Below are 14,907 nucleotides of genomic sequence, written 5' to 3'. Positions count from 1 at the left end.
TTTAAGGTACTACGTCGGAAAAAAAAAACAAAATTACTCCCAAAACACTTTTGTTAATGAAATCAAACAAAGCTTGCTGCAACACTTCACGTTTCCCAGGCAGCGCATTTATAGTTCATGTTAGGTTAGTATTTCACTTCATTGTTCAAAATAAAGCGTAAATCTTACACGGAGCAAGATAGATTAGTACAGCTAAGACGAAGCAGCATTAAAATCCCCATATTTTCGCACTGTGTCGACTCTGATGGTCAAAAATGAATTATATTGCGTTAACCATTGTGTGCAGTGACTATAAGATATGATACTTGAGATATTATAACCCTTTTTTCACTTCATAATTTTAATGTAGCCATGAAAATTCCATATTAATTCGAAATTCTTATAAAATTAAAATTCCACAAAGTGCAGACTTCCCAGAGCATGTTTCTCTTAAACAATCTTCTTAAAGCATCTTATGATCTGGTAGCTCTGTTACTGTCGGTCCCCTAGGACAAGCAACATCGTTAATGATAATCTGTGGCCCAGGAACAACTCTGAAAAATACAGTTGCTCCCCGCATCAACTGGTTTTTTTGTTTGAGGTCGCGCCAGCACTCATACCAGTTTCCATACAAAGGAGTAAAAGGAGGCAAACCAGCCACAATCCTAAAAAGTAAGAGAGGACTATAGAACTACAAGGACACAAACATTGACAAGCAGGATATACACCAAAACAATATATAAGTCTCCAGAACCCACTAGCCAGTTACAAAATCTATAGTTTCAGCACCAATAATTGGACTGAAATAGACTGGCTAAGAAACTAAGAAATTACGATGTGAATTAGATACCTCTTTCCTATTTATCCTTCACAGATTCTAAAATAATACGTCTCTTATTCCATTGTAATTCCTAAAATTATTATTGAAATTACGTAATAGCATAGATATCATGCTATCTTTTTGTTCTAATTCACATTTTCTAACGGGTAGATATATACTTTATTATTATTATTATTTAAGAATTAACGACGCTTCTTGACTACTAAGGTCCCTGCATCGGCCCTGCAGTGCATTCCTGTAGCGTGATTCGATCTCTGGGTCCCGTATTACCAAGCTAAGGTCAAATCACTGCGCAACCACAGGACAGATATATACTTTAGTAAAGCATAAGTTAAATATTTGAAAAAAGTAAGGAAGAAGGGAGAGAGTTGTCAACCCCTACCACATTTAGGGTAATATCTGTCTGTTTTCGCTCATTACTTTTAAGCGATTTTTTATTATGTAATTACTCTGAAAATTCTCAAAAGATTGACCAAACACTATGCAAAATAAATTTGACACACACACACACACCAGCCACGTCCCACAAAATATGACAATGTGGCAACAAATATTAAAAGAAATGTACAGGCTAAATACATTCTTATAGAATTATTATAAACTAGAAAATTTGAAAAATGTCACCCCAACATGTTGGAAGATGGAAAACATTTAATATACATCTAAGCCAATGACAAAATATTACAGTAGACCAAAACAGTTAATTTACCTTCATTAAAAGTTAAGCCTTAAAAGTTTTCGAGTTGAGCTCAGACTGTTGAAGACATTGTACCAAAGGATCTCATCCTTTTATATTATTCCTATGATGTTATCGAACCATAACTTTATTTTAAAAACAACAGAAATTGTCAATAACAATCCCTTAAATCAAAACAGCTAAATGACGTTTCACCCCTAAGAAATACTGTTTGTAAAATCCTTGACGCCGAGCAATAGAAATAAATCCTGAATAATAATAAAAAAATCAAGAAAACTGAGAAGAGAAATAAATAATTCATTCCAATGTTCAAACTCCTATAGAGTACAGCCAAATGTTACCTTGAGTTGTTAATAGCCATCGTTGTTGACAAAACCTGGAAGCTAAAACCTAGAAATAAGAACATATGGCAATAATCCACGGGACAAAATATCAAAATGTAATTTTCGTTATTATATAATCATACAGACAAGTAAATACACAGCAATTCCATATAATAATATGCATTCAAAATTACGCTAACCAGTAAAATGTTCAGTGTGTCCATAATGGGTATTACTCAGTTTAGCTGCATTGATGGAACGACTCACGAAATCTTCTCAGCAATAAAGTGCATAGGAATCGTGAGGTACGACTAAAATGATTCCACTTAAGGTCAAAATTCTTCAGCGGTGGTTAGTCGTAAATTTAAGTTCCTCTGTGTTGTGACAGGCGACTGGATATCGAGAGAAATACGCAAATCGTTTATTATCAGGGAAAGTGATCAAAAGCCCTATGTACACTTTATTTTGCCCTTGATTTTTGTGGGTAGCATACTGATAAACATATCAAGACAACGCGATACCTGAGGCCCTTTTTCCCTTAGGACGGGGTTAGAGGACTGTCCTTAACCCTGAGGACTTAGTGTCGCTGATTATTTGGATTGAACGCGGTCACTGATGTGAACGGGGTCATTGATTTGCTCTATAAACTCAGCCAGAGTCGATCCACCCCTAAAGGGTACCTAGAGAAACCTGGGGAACGTAAACAGGAAGGGTGTCGGAAAGCACAAGAGGGTGGTCCCCTGTCCCCCATTGCACTTCCTGACTGAAGAGCCATGAAATGGAGATCAGCACCACCAATCGAGATGGTTAAAATCCAATGCTGTATTCTTTACCTTTATTTCATATAGAAACTTGCGACATACATAAAGATTTTGTTTTATATGGGCTATTTACATAATTTGAGCTCTTCCTTGTGATAAAATCCATATTATCCCCCCCCCCAAAAAAAAAGAAAGTTTTGTGGTCTATCGACTGCTCGTATCAAAAGGGCAATGCTGAAGTATTTATATGGTTCAATGAGGGCTAAAAGGGGACTTTGGAATATGTGAGGCACCAGGCTATCTTCGATCAACTTCGATCCTTAGGGCACAAGAAAAATTTCCAAATGATTGATTGAATGAGATTTCTTGGATTTTATAAGGCTATCCGTTCCGTTCTAAATGAGGTCAAAAAAAAATAAAAGGAACTACACATGACTCTTTACTGAGGAAACACTATTGTGTTTAACCCCTATGGTTCCTACTGATGTTCATACTACACCTGACGTGCATAGCGCCATGATACAATAAATTATCCAAATAAATCCTCACCACCCATTTAAAGAAAGAAAATAAAAGTAAAAAAAGCGAAGTCAGAAATCTTCTTTCGTCGTCCTTTAGAATGCTTAGAAAAAGAAAACCGTTAGACGAAAATCTTATCTTGAGGCTGTTACGATTTAAAGTCAAGGAGGAAATAGGGCGTGACATAGAAATTCGGTTGCAATCTTCAATTTTTTTGTTCTCTAGCTTTAATGAAGGTGAGCACTGAAATACTTCAAAAACAAACTTAGACATTTGAAATGGAATCTAAATAGATAAATGGAATTCTAGGCACATAGAGACAACCTAACCACTTTAAATCTGTTTTCAAAAGATGGGACGGTAAAAAAAATAATAATAAGAAAACTTTAGAGGGATTAAAAATTAAGACCAGCAAAATAAATCAACGCAACAAGTCAAATTTAAAACAAAAAAAATTGCTATCCATGAATAAATGACATTTAAATAAAAAGAAGTTAACGCGTACAAAAATTCACGCCAATAACAGCGAGACTACTGTCATCATTTCTTATGATGTCATTTGTACTTTACATAAAACAACAAAGTGTGCGTTTTATTTTTCATAAGATTGAAAAGAAACAAACAATAATCAAGTTCATGGGGAAAAAATAAACTATTTCCAAGATCAAATAAAATTGTGAATTTCAGTTTAGTTTTACTATTTTCAAAAGGACACTTTTCTGTCGCTCTTATATTGACTTCATTTCATTTAAAATCATACAAAATTAATGAATTGACAGTAACAGTTTTAAACTTCATGATAAAAAAAACCTAGAATTTTGAATGTAACTAATGTTTCCGACACCATAATAAAAAGGCAGACTGTTGAAAATCACAAAAGCCACTCAAGCCTTTAAGAGGGTTGAAGGGTGGTAAAAAATCTGAAAAAATAAAGGTTCAAAATCAGAAATTGATCGAACAAAGTACATATAAAACTGTGTTTTGAGCAAATTTGAAACTGATCGATTTTCTTGACATTTGTCTATAGATGTTGAAGCATAAAACAAACACTAGCTTGTATTTTTTTTCTAGTAGATTTTTAATTTATATTCTTTTCATTGAATAAAAAAAACATTCTTTAGAAATGAGCTATATTCACTAAAAAACGTAAGATGTATACAGAAAAGGTCTGTCTACTAGACCTGGATAAAACAGGTCTCGTAGACAGGCCTGTTCGATCCAGTAGAAACAGTAGGCACAACTCTAAAGGCTTTCAGGCCAACAAATTCCTACGCAGATTAAAACAAAATTGACGGATATGACCTAACAAACCTAAGTTGCAATAAAACCATTCATTTCATCCATTCTTACTGTAAAAAGCAAACAGATTTATAGCATCAAACAGTTCGTAGTAAATGTTCGTAGGAATGTAATAATATTAGGCTAAGTAAAGAACTGCACGGGTCTATAGCAACCGAAAACCTAAATAATTAAGTATTTATAGAAATAAATATATCAAAAGCAGCTCCTTTCATAAAAAACAAACAATTATTTGACTGAAAGTAAGGAGCAACATTAAAACGAACCGAAATTATTATGTGGATGAGGGGGATTACTCCTTAAAACACCCCGCTCTTCACGTTAAAGTTTTCTAGCACTGTAAAAAAAAACTTATTAATATAATTAAATGAACACAGTATTTCACAAGTCATCCTTAAAGAATTGGGACTGAATTCAAACTTTAGAGTTAAGAGCGAGGTGTTTTCGAGGAGTACCAAATGGACACTCCTCCAGAGAAATACCCCTCCTGCCTAAGGATTTATTCTGTAGACAATGCGATCCGGGTGAAAATGGAAACTTTTCTCCCCATGAAAAATTCCACTAACAGATAATCCCCTCCCCCGAAAAAGTATGCATACTTCCCAGTAACAAAAACTATAAGTAAACAATGGGCAAATTGCGTAACTTTTGAAACCTTTAGCCCCTGGAGAAACCTTTGATAATACTCAAAGGCAATGTTATTCGGCGTTTCAACTATGCTGAACCGAATGGCTATCTAAAAATTTTGATCGGACGATTTTGAGAAAAGGGACCATGGGAGGGGGGTCTAGCTGCCCTTAAATTTTTCGGCCACACAAAAGAGCACTAGAAGTTTTGATTTCCGTTCGAATGGGCCTTCTCGCAATATTCTATGATCATTGGATCGATACGATCATCCCTGGAAAAAAAACAATATATATATATATATATATATATATATATATATATATATATATATATATATATATATATATATATATATATATATATATATATCTCTTTCACACTGCTTTTCCATTTACAAAAAAATTGAGTAAAGAAAAAACGGGTTTAATTTCTATAAAGCAGTGAACAAAAATAAAACATATAATCTACACTTTAAGTAAAAAAATAAAAATATTCCGAAAAAAACTGAAACATTTGAATCCGCTATAGCAGAACACGTGTATAATTTTCCTCATCACAATATTTTACTTGATCAGACAAAAATTGTTGATAAGTCTGTAGGACTTTTACCAAGTTTCAGAGAAATAATAGAAATAAAAAAATTATGTATGGGTTATTAGTATTAATAGAGATGAAGGGGATTTTAAGTTACATTCAATTTATAGTAGTTAAATTAAAGACCAGTCAAAAACTTCAACGAGTACTGATTTGCATAATTGTCCCGAGACAAGTGATAACCTTGCGAACGAAAGTCAAAGCAAGGTCAATGCTGTAAGAAGTCAACGGACTGCAGCTAAAATAGCCAATGAAAAAATCCATTCAATTTATAATTCATAACTTTGTTTCATTAACCTGTAAGATTTTGATTGGATTTGGGGTTGGTTGACCTGCTTTTGTTTTGTTGCAGGTATTTATAGTTTTCATTTTTAATAGACTCCCATTTATACATCAAATGTGGCAGAGGAAAGTTTCATTATATACAGTTGCTTTAGTTTTATTCTAAAGTTATTACCGTCAGTGCAGGAGTTTTGTTTTATAATGTGAGTTGTTCTAATTTTTTTATTGTTTATATTTTTTTCGTGGTGTTGTGTTTTTCGTGGTATTTTTTTTTATGTCTTAAAAATGTTTTAAATTGTAGGTTTGTAATTTTTAATTTTTTTCCGTTGAGAAAGACTCCGGACGTGGGGCCGAAATATTCGGAGTATTTTTATTCTTTTAGTTAAAGTGTAGTTTATATATTTTATTTTTGTTCACTGCTTTATAGAAATTAAACCCGTTTTTTCTTTACTAATTTTTCGTATACATATATATATATATATATATATATATATATATATATATATATATATATATATATATATATATATATATATATATATATATATATATATATATATATATATATATATATATATATATATATATATATATATATATATATATATATATATATATATATATATATATATATATATATATATATATATATACATAGCCCATAAGTTTCCAGTCTCAAGTGCAGGTTTCTACCTTTTTGTGCTGTAAAACAGAAATTTTCCCCCAAAGAGGGCAAATATGCTAGCGAGTAGAAATTTTCAGAAAGCCAAATTCAGAAAACTATAGAAAAGCTATATGAATTTCCTCCGAGGTCATTTTACCAAATGATATTAACCCCGAATGTTTGCAGAGTGCATAAACAACGGACTATGGGCTATGCACGAATACAACAAGGACTATGATTACAGTGCGTTTAATCGGTTAAAACAAATATGCAGCATTGGACCACTGTATACACGCTATTGGGGGAGGTTGGAAGGTCAAAGTGTTTTTAGGGGAGGGAGTTCACAAAAGCCTAAAAGTGAATTTTCAAGGCCAGCTTTCAAATTTTTGGTGAAAAGTACTTATGATCGATAAATATAGGGTATTTAACCTCTAGTGCGCTCTCATTCGGAATAATAAAGGGGAACTAAGCATGTACAATCGATCCCAAAGGGAAGAATGGGTCTTCTATTATTGTAGAAATAGTTTTTGTGTGAAGTAAAAACTACACTTACATATTACTATTAAAGGGATTGGCAAAATCCTCAGGATGCGTAAAGAGCACACTGGAAATTGTAGATTTTTCAAATATGTTATTTGCTGCAATGATCCAGTAATTTCCTATTTTTATAATAAATATCACATCCTATACTTACTAGCACCAAGGCGGAAAAGGAGGTAGCGGCATTCCCCAAAGACACATTTCCCCAAAAAATGTTGCCCTAGAAATGCAAGTACATACATCGCAACCTGAAATATTATTCTGGTATTTTAGGCCCCTCCTAAGTCTTAAGGAATCACATTGTTCGGGACAATTTAGTAAATTCTGAGATAGCTACTTTATTCAGCATAGTCGAAAAACCAAATAGTTATACCTTTGCTGACGACTTACTCCCCCACAATCCCCATTGGAGGTGCTGCAAGTTACAAAATTTGACCAGTGTTAACATATTGTAATGGTTATTGAGAATTGTGCAGACGCTTTCAGGGGGATTTTTTCGTTGGGGGGGGGGGGGAGGGATTTATGTGGATGAACTTTCCATGAAGGAATTTGTCTTAGTGGAAGAAAATTTCCATGAAGGGGGCGAAGGCTTTTAGCATTTTTTTTTTTTTTAACAATGAAAAAATTAATATGAGAAAGTCTGTTCAACTGAAAGTAAGGAGCAGCATTAAAACTTAAGACAGACAGAAATTATTACGCATATGAGTGGTTCACCTCCTCCTAATACCTTGCCCTTTACGCTAAAGTAATTTTTATTAATTTCAACTATTTATTCTACGGCCTTGATAATTCAGGGGTAATTCTTAAAGAATAGGGGAAAAAATTAAGCTTTAGTGTAAAGAGCGAGGCATTGACAAGGGGGTGAACACCTTCATATACGTAATAAAAACATACGAATATAGAAGTTCGTTACGTAAGTTAATTCGTAAGTTACATATGTTTTTAATAGTAAAAACGTTCATAATAAGTAAAAAGTTCTAGTTGACTTTTTACAAGACCAAAAAATTGGAAGGTAACTAGGCCTACTCCCCTCCCCTCCTTTTTTTCTCAAAATCGTCCAATCAAAACTATTAGAAAGCCATTTAGCCAAAAAAAAATCAATATACAAATTTTTTTTTATTATTTATGTACAGAGAGCCAAAATAAAAACATAAATTAATTCAAAAACGTCCAGAAATTAAATAAATAAAACAAGTTTTTTTAACTGAAAGGAAGGAGCGACATTCAAACTTAAAACGAACAGAAATTACTCCGTATATGAAAGGGGGTGTTCCCTCCTCAACGTCCCACTCTTTACGCTAAAGTTCTTAAAGTATTTGGACAGTTCGAAGTCCGAATTCAATTCTTTCTTCATAATATGCAGACTGACTGTACCTTAATGTGCAAATCTATAGCCCAAAGTTGTTTCTTAAGTAACGAAAAAACTAACGAAGATACCAGTTCGTTCTCGAGTTTTACACAGCGTAAACTTGAGTGAGTGACGCATAATACACAAGTACCAAAATTCCTTCCCCTTACGGAAAAAAAACTTAAACTAAAATTCTCAAATTTCAAAAGCCTTAGTTTCTACGGGGAGGAGGGTATTTTCCAGAGGGTTAGTTACCGGGAAGGGGGAGTATTTTATGCAGGGGGCATTTTCCGGGGGGGGGTATTTCCACGATGTGGGGGGGGGGTCAAACGCCGGCCACCAACAGTACATTCATAGCAATTAACTTTATTGTACCGGTCTAATTCAAACAAAACTTCTTTTAAGAAAAAATAAGATAAACGTACCGAAAATAAATATTCGCACGATTTTGTTTTCTAAGCTAAAATACTATTATTAGCAAAGATTACGAAATTTGGTAGCTTCACATAATTAAAAGAAAACGATAGTTAAAATAAACGTTACCGAAACACCAAGAGATATATATTCTCTAGTCCTTCCTCTCTTCACAAACTGATTGACAGCAAAAGCCGCAGAACCACTAATGACTAGAGCGAGGACTCCCCCGATTAAACGAGGAGTCATCCCGCCAAAAAAAACCCTGGATCCCTTCTCTCGAAAAGATTTCTCGAACTGACGGAAGAATTCCCCTAAAATGAAAAAAAAAATCTAGCAGCAAAATACAGTGATGGCAGTGTGAGCAAATGATGAGTAAGGCACCTTTGCGTTTTTCATTTAACTCATAAAACAGAAAAAGAAAATGAAAAACTTGAAAAGGTCTTGAGAGATTTAAAACTCTTAAAATTCCCAATATAATATTTATTGAGATAGACAATGTGGAGGCTTTCATACTTAACAAAGATTAATGATTGAATGTCATTGTAATCACAATACAACCGTACCAAATCATGAATACGATCTAAACAGATATTTTGACTCTGTATGCAACAGTCACCATCGGCGAACACGATACTAAAAAAATGAAAAGGAAACAACTTACTCAAAAACTCATATATAAAACAAATTTTCAGGCTAAAATTTCGAAAATCTCAGCGTCCTCACTTCCCATAGGTAAGGCCAAGACTCAGATCCACCCATGTCTAAGACTCTTTCAAAATTGACTTGCATATATAGCCAAAATATCAGTTTAGGGTGTTTGTGCTACTCACTATCTTTACAACTTTCACTGTTATCTTCTCTTACTATGTATGATAGAAAAGCAGTGTTGTTGGAAAAACAGTTTGGTCTTCGTCATTACTTGCACCAAAATTGTGCATCAGATAGTGCGAATATTTTCCTTTTTTATGGTAATTGGTATTTACCATGATAATTCGGAAAAATTAGAAAAAATGAGGTATTTTTAACTTACGAATGGGAGCTCGGATCTTAATGAAATTGATATTTAGAAGGATATCGTGTCTCAGAGCTCTTATTTTAAATCCTGACCGGATCCGGTGACATTAGATGGAGCTGGAGGGGGAAACTTCAAAATCTTGGAAAACGCTTTAGAGTGGAGGGATCGGGATGAAACTTGGTGGGAAAAATTAAAAAAAGTACTAGATACGTGATTGACATAACCGGAACAGATCTGCCCTCTTTGGGGGAGTGGTGGGGGGGGGGGGTTAATCCTGAAAAATTCGAAAAAAATAAGGTATCTTTAACTTACGATGGAATGACTGGGTCTGTAATGATATTTGATATTTACAAGGATCTCGTAACTCAGATCTCTTATTTTAGATTCCAACCAGATCCAGAGTCTTTGGGGAGAAATGAGGGAGACCGGAAATCTTGGAAAACGCTTGGAGTGGAGAGATCAGGATAAAACTTGGTGGGGTGAATAAGCACAAGTCCTAGATACGTGATTGAAATAACTGGACCGGATCCGCTTTCTTTGGGGAGTGGGACCTAATTCGGGCAATTCGGAAAAAATTAGAAAAAAATGAGGTATTTTTAACTTACGAGCGGTTGATTAGATCCTAATGAAATTTGACATTTAGAAGGACGTCGTGTCTCAGAGCTTTTATTTTAAATCCTGACTGGATCTGGTGACACTGAGGGGGGAGTCGGAGGAGGAAACCGGAAATCTTGGAAAACGCTTAGAGTGGAGATATCATGAACTTGGTGGAAAGAATAAGCACATGTCCTAGATACGTGATTGACATAACCAGACCGGATTGGCACTCTTTGGAGGAGTGGGGGTGGTGCAATTAAAACAAATTGAAAAAATGATGTATTTGTAACTCATGAACAGGTCATCAGACCTTAATGAAAATTGATATTTAGAAGGATGTTGTGCTTCAGAGCTCTTATTTTAAATTCTGACCAGATCCCGTGACATTGGGGAGAGTTGGATGGGAAAACCAAAAATTTTCAATTCAAACCGGATCTGGGGACATATGGGATTGGAGGGGGGGGGGAGGAGAGAAATCTTAATGATGATAGAAGGTAATAAGCTTACCTAAGCTATGGATGTCAGGTGATTGATTTTTCTTCTAACGATACTTTCGACAGGACCTGTGCCTGTCATCATCAGGTTAATTCAAATATCTTGCCGGAAAGTAAAATCACTAAATAAATAAAACTAAAAACACTGAACAACACTAATTATGAGCCGAACCTGGAGTTATTGTTGTGCAATGGCCCGAATTTTGGTAGAGGCGTTGATGGCTGCTGTCCTAGTGGATCTTAAAGAGGTTGGGCCTTTAGGAAAGGGGTGGAGTTTTTAGTTTTCAATTTATGGGTGATTGGTTCCCAAATTTCGCTAATGTGAAACTCACCATTGTCTTTATTGATGGCTGGTTTATTTTTAGCAATTTCCAAAGCTTCTCTGATTTTCTGCTTTAAGAGTTGTGGGACAATAGCAATAAGTTGGGCTTGGTCAAACTTAATGGAGTGGGAAGGGTTTTCAAAGATATGATGGGCCAATGCAGAGAAATTATCTTCCTCCTTTAGCTTTGTCTAGTTCAAGAAGCTTGTTCAAGCTTGTTCAAGAAGTCCTTCCCTCTGGAAGAACTATTTCCTCCTTCTTGAATAAAGGCAAGGATAAGATTACTTCAGATCCACCAGGGGTATATGAGATTCCTTGCAGTTGTGGTGATACATATATAGGTCGTACCATGAGACCTCTACATCACCGATTAAAAGAACATGCTGATTGAAAGTGATTGAACCGATTAAAAGAACATGCCTACCAGTTTTCATCGTCCTAGCACGTCCAGAAGAACCAAACTCGCCAAACCACAGAACCCTACCCCCTAACTCCCCCAAAGAGAGTGGATCCAGTCCCATTACGTCAATCAAGCATATACGACATTTATAAGCGTTTCCCAAGATTTCCCGTTTCCCCCTCGAATGTGAGCAGATCTGGTCGGGATTTGAAATAACAGCTAAGAGCTCATATGGTATGAACTCTAACAAAATTCTAAGAATTAATAAATTGATTTAAAAAGAAAATCAGAGGCTTAATGCCGGTCAGGATTTAAAATAAGAGCTCTGAGTCACGATGTCCTTCTAAATATCAAAATTCATCAAGATCCGATCACCCACTCGTAAGTTATAAAAACCTCATCTTTTCTAATTTTTCCTCTCCCGTTAGCCCCCCGGATGGTCGAATCTGGAATAACGACTTTATCAAGTCAATTTGTGCAGCTACCTGACACACCTACCAATTTTCATCGTCCTAGCACGTCCAGAAGCACCAAACTCGCCAAATCACTGAACCCCTCCCCACAACTTCCCCAAAGAGAGCAAAACCAGTATGGTTACGTCAATCACGTATCAAGGACATTTGCTTGTTCTATCCACCAAGCTTCTTCCCGATTTCTCCACTCCAAGCGTTTTCCAAGATTTCCCCCTCCAACTCCCCCCCCCCCAATGTCAACAGATCTGATTGGGATTTGAAATACGAGCTCTGAGACGTGAATCCCTTCTTAATATCAAATTTAATTAAGATCCGGTCACCCGTTCTTAAGTTAAAATACCTCAATTTTTCTTCTTTTTTTTTAAATTAACAACCCCCAACTCCCCAAAAAAGAACGAATCGGTTCCAATTATGTCAATCACGTATCTATAGCTTGTGCTTATTCTTCCAATCAAGTTTCATGCCGATCTCTCAACTCTAAGTATTTTTCCAAAATTTCCAGTTTCCAAGATTTCTGGTTTCCCCCTCCAGCTACCCTCAATGTCACCGGATCCGGTCGGGATTTAGAGAAATAGGTCTAAAGCACTATATCCTTCAAAAGACCAAATTTCATTAAGATCTGATCACCCGTTTGTATCTCACAAATACCTCATTTTTTCTAATTTTTTCGATTTAGTCGTCCTCCCCCCCCCAGATGGTCGAATCGGGGAAACGACAATTTTTAATTTAATCTGGTCTGGTTCCTAATGCACCTGCCAAATTTCATCGTCCTAGCTTACCTGGAAGTGCCTAAAGTAGCAAAACCAAGAGAGACAGACAGACAGAATTTGCGATCGCTATATGTCACATGGTAGATACCAAGTGCCTTAAAAATTATATGCACCAAATTTCAAAAATTTACTTGGTAGATAGATGGATCTGAGCCTCAGCTATGGAATGATAGGAAAATTTATGTTTCTTGTTGATGTATTAAAACTGACGGAGAGCAGATAAATAACAGACCAAAACTCCAATCAGTTGGAACATAAACCACGGTGAGAAATTTTGGAAAACAGTTTACAAAATACAACCTCACCAAATATTTCGGCTGTATGACTAATAGCTGTCTTCTATGAAAAAAAATGTAAATACGGAAACTAAGAAACCGCCGATCTCGCTCAAGAAAGTTCTCGGTCAAATAACACTGAATAAACCAGAAGAATAGAAGGAGAGCCTGGTCTACCTAACGCTGAAAAGAAACAATAGAAAAATCTAAAATTTAGACTGATTCTTAGCTTCACTGCCTCGCAGAGATTCAGCCATGGTAAATCTATGTTTAATATATGGTAGATCTACATTTTGTATAACTACTTAGATTGCAGTTTTGCTTTAAACTTGGTTTGTAAACTGGAATCTATTGGACAGCTGCAGACAAATAATGATCAGGTTCTTTACAACTAATTCGTTTTTCGTGAATCAATGTGAAACAATTCGAAAAAAAGGTCTTACTTGATCTATCATTCTTAATTGCCTTAATAGCTTTAATACAATGAGTGGAATTCTTTAAATGACCTTCTTTACAAGGTTGAAACCGTTGTATCAGCCATTTATGCTTCCGAATAAACTTTGCATAACAACTATTTAAAAAATTTCACATTTTAAGATCACAAAAAAGCAGTGACTTCAAAATTACAATAATAATAATAAGAAACACAACAGTAACTGCAAAACATAGTTTAGTATAAAGTTTAGAAAGTCAAACTTTTAATACTTTACCTGAACCAAAGAAATTTGCTTTCTAACCTCCACTACATAAGTAAAATTACAGTTTTAAGTGACGTTGCGAGATCGAGCAAAGAACAAGACTTAGAACTTGACAAACTTTAGAACTTGTCACAACTTTCTATGGAAAAGATGAAATTTCACTTACTTATAAAGTTTTTCCCTTCCCACAAATTGTCCGCACATTCTCGTAGCTACTACCATGAATGGTTGACTAGCACTAACTGATGCCATTCTTCCTAAGAAATTAAATCCAATTTATTCTCTAAATAATTGAAGTAAATTAGTGATGGGGTAATAATCAATATCAGAAATCAGAATGGTGAGAAACGAGGAATGGAATTGGAATCAAATAAATTTTCTAAATTTTTGATACGATTGCAATGTGTAGTAATTCAGCTTTTCGGAAAAAGGAATGATGCATCATTTATTTTATTCAATTAAAGCTAGTACAGGAACCCTCGAAGACTTGATAGTCTTATTTTTGTGCAGCGGTCTGTATTCAGCGTTACTCGTGATTTAACAAGTTTATTATAAATTCTCTACTACATAAGCAATTTTCAAATGAAAGATCAGAAGCCGAACTGGCCAGTCACGACAAACAAAGAAAGACAAATCTCAAAATGAAGAAGAAAACAACGGGTCTACGGCCAATAGAAGGAAAGGAAAAGACGAACTAAAAGATGGATATATCTCCAGTATATAACTAGGCGTCTCCAGCGCTAAACATAGAAGAAACTAATTAAAAGAGTAAAGAAAAAACAAAAATAATCAATAAAATTAAAATTGCAATATAAAATCTAAAAATAAAAAATACAAATATAAAAAGAAACCAATATCTATATATATATATATATATATATATATATATATATATATATATATAAAATACACCACAGAGTATTTACATGACCAATCACGAGTAACTCTCGTGACCATACAAAAGCAGAATTA

At 34.7% G+C, this 14,907-nt stretch overlaps 1 protein-coding gene across 13 annotated transcripts in view; it reads right to left on the bottom strand.

The window, feature by feature from the left end:
• Positions 1-90: 90 nt before the first annotated feature.
• The window catches only part of LOC136041422 (uncharacterized), a 62,641-nt gene continuing 47,824 nt past the window's right edge, over positions 91-14,907 (bottom strand). For 12 of the 13 annotated variants that reach the window (XR_010621024.1, XM_065726086.1, XM_065726088.1 and 9 more), the window contains 4 exons: positions 14,102-14,192; positions 9,018-9,202; positions 1,859-1,907; positions 91-644 (listed from right to left, as the gene is read on the bottom strand). Coding sequence is in view for 11 of the 13 variants with exons in the window: in XM_065726085.1 (XP_065582157.1) it covers positions 14,151-14,192 (42 nt within the window). In the remaining 2 variants the exon portion in view is untranslated. The remainder of the gene's footprint in view (positions 645-1,858; positions 1,908-9,017; positions 9,203-14,101; positions 14,193-14,907) is intronic. The other variant, XM_065726081.1, reaches the window with a different exon arrangement.

This window comes from Artemia franciscana, unplaced genomic scaffold (assembly GCF_032884065.1).
Source record: "Artemia franciscana unplaced genomic scaffold, ASM3288406v1 PGA_scaffold_218, whole genome shotgun sequence".
Classification (NCBI taxonomy): domain Eukaryota; kingdom Metazoa; phylum Arthropoda; class Branchiopoda; order Anostraca; family Artemiidae; genus Artemia; species Artemia franciscana.
Note: the sequence above shows the minus strand (reverse complement) of the source record. Positions and strands in the feature narration are given on the sequence as shown.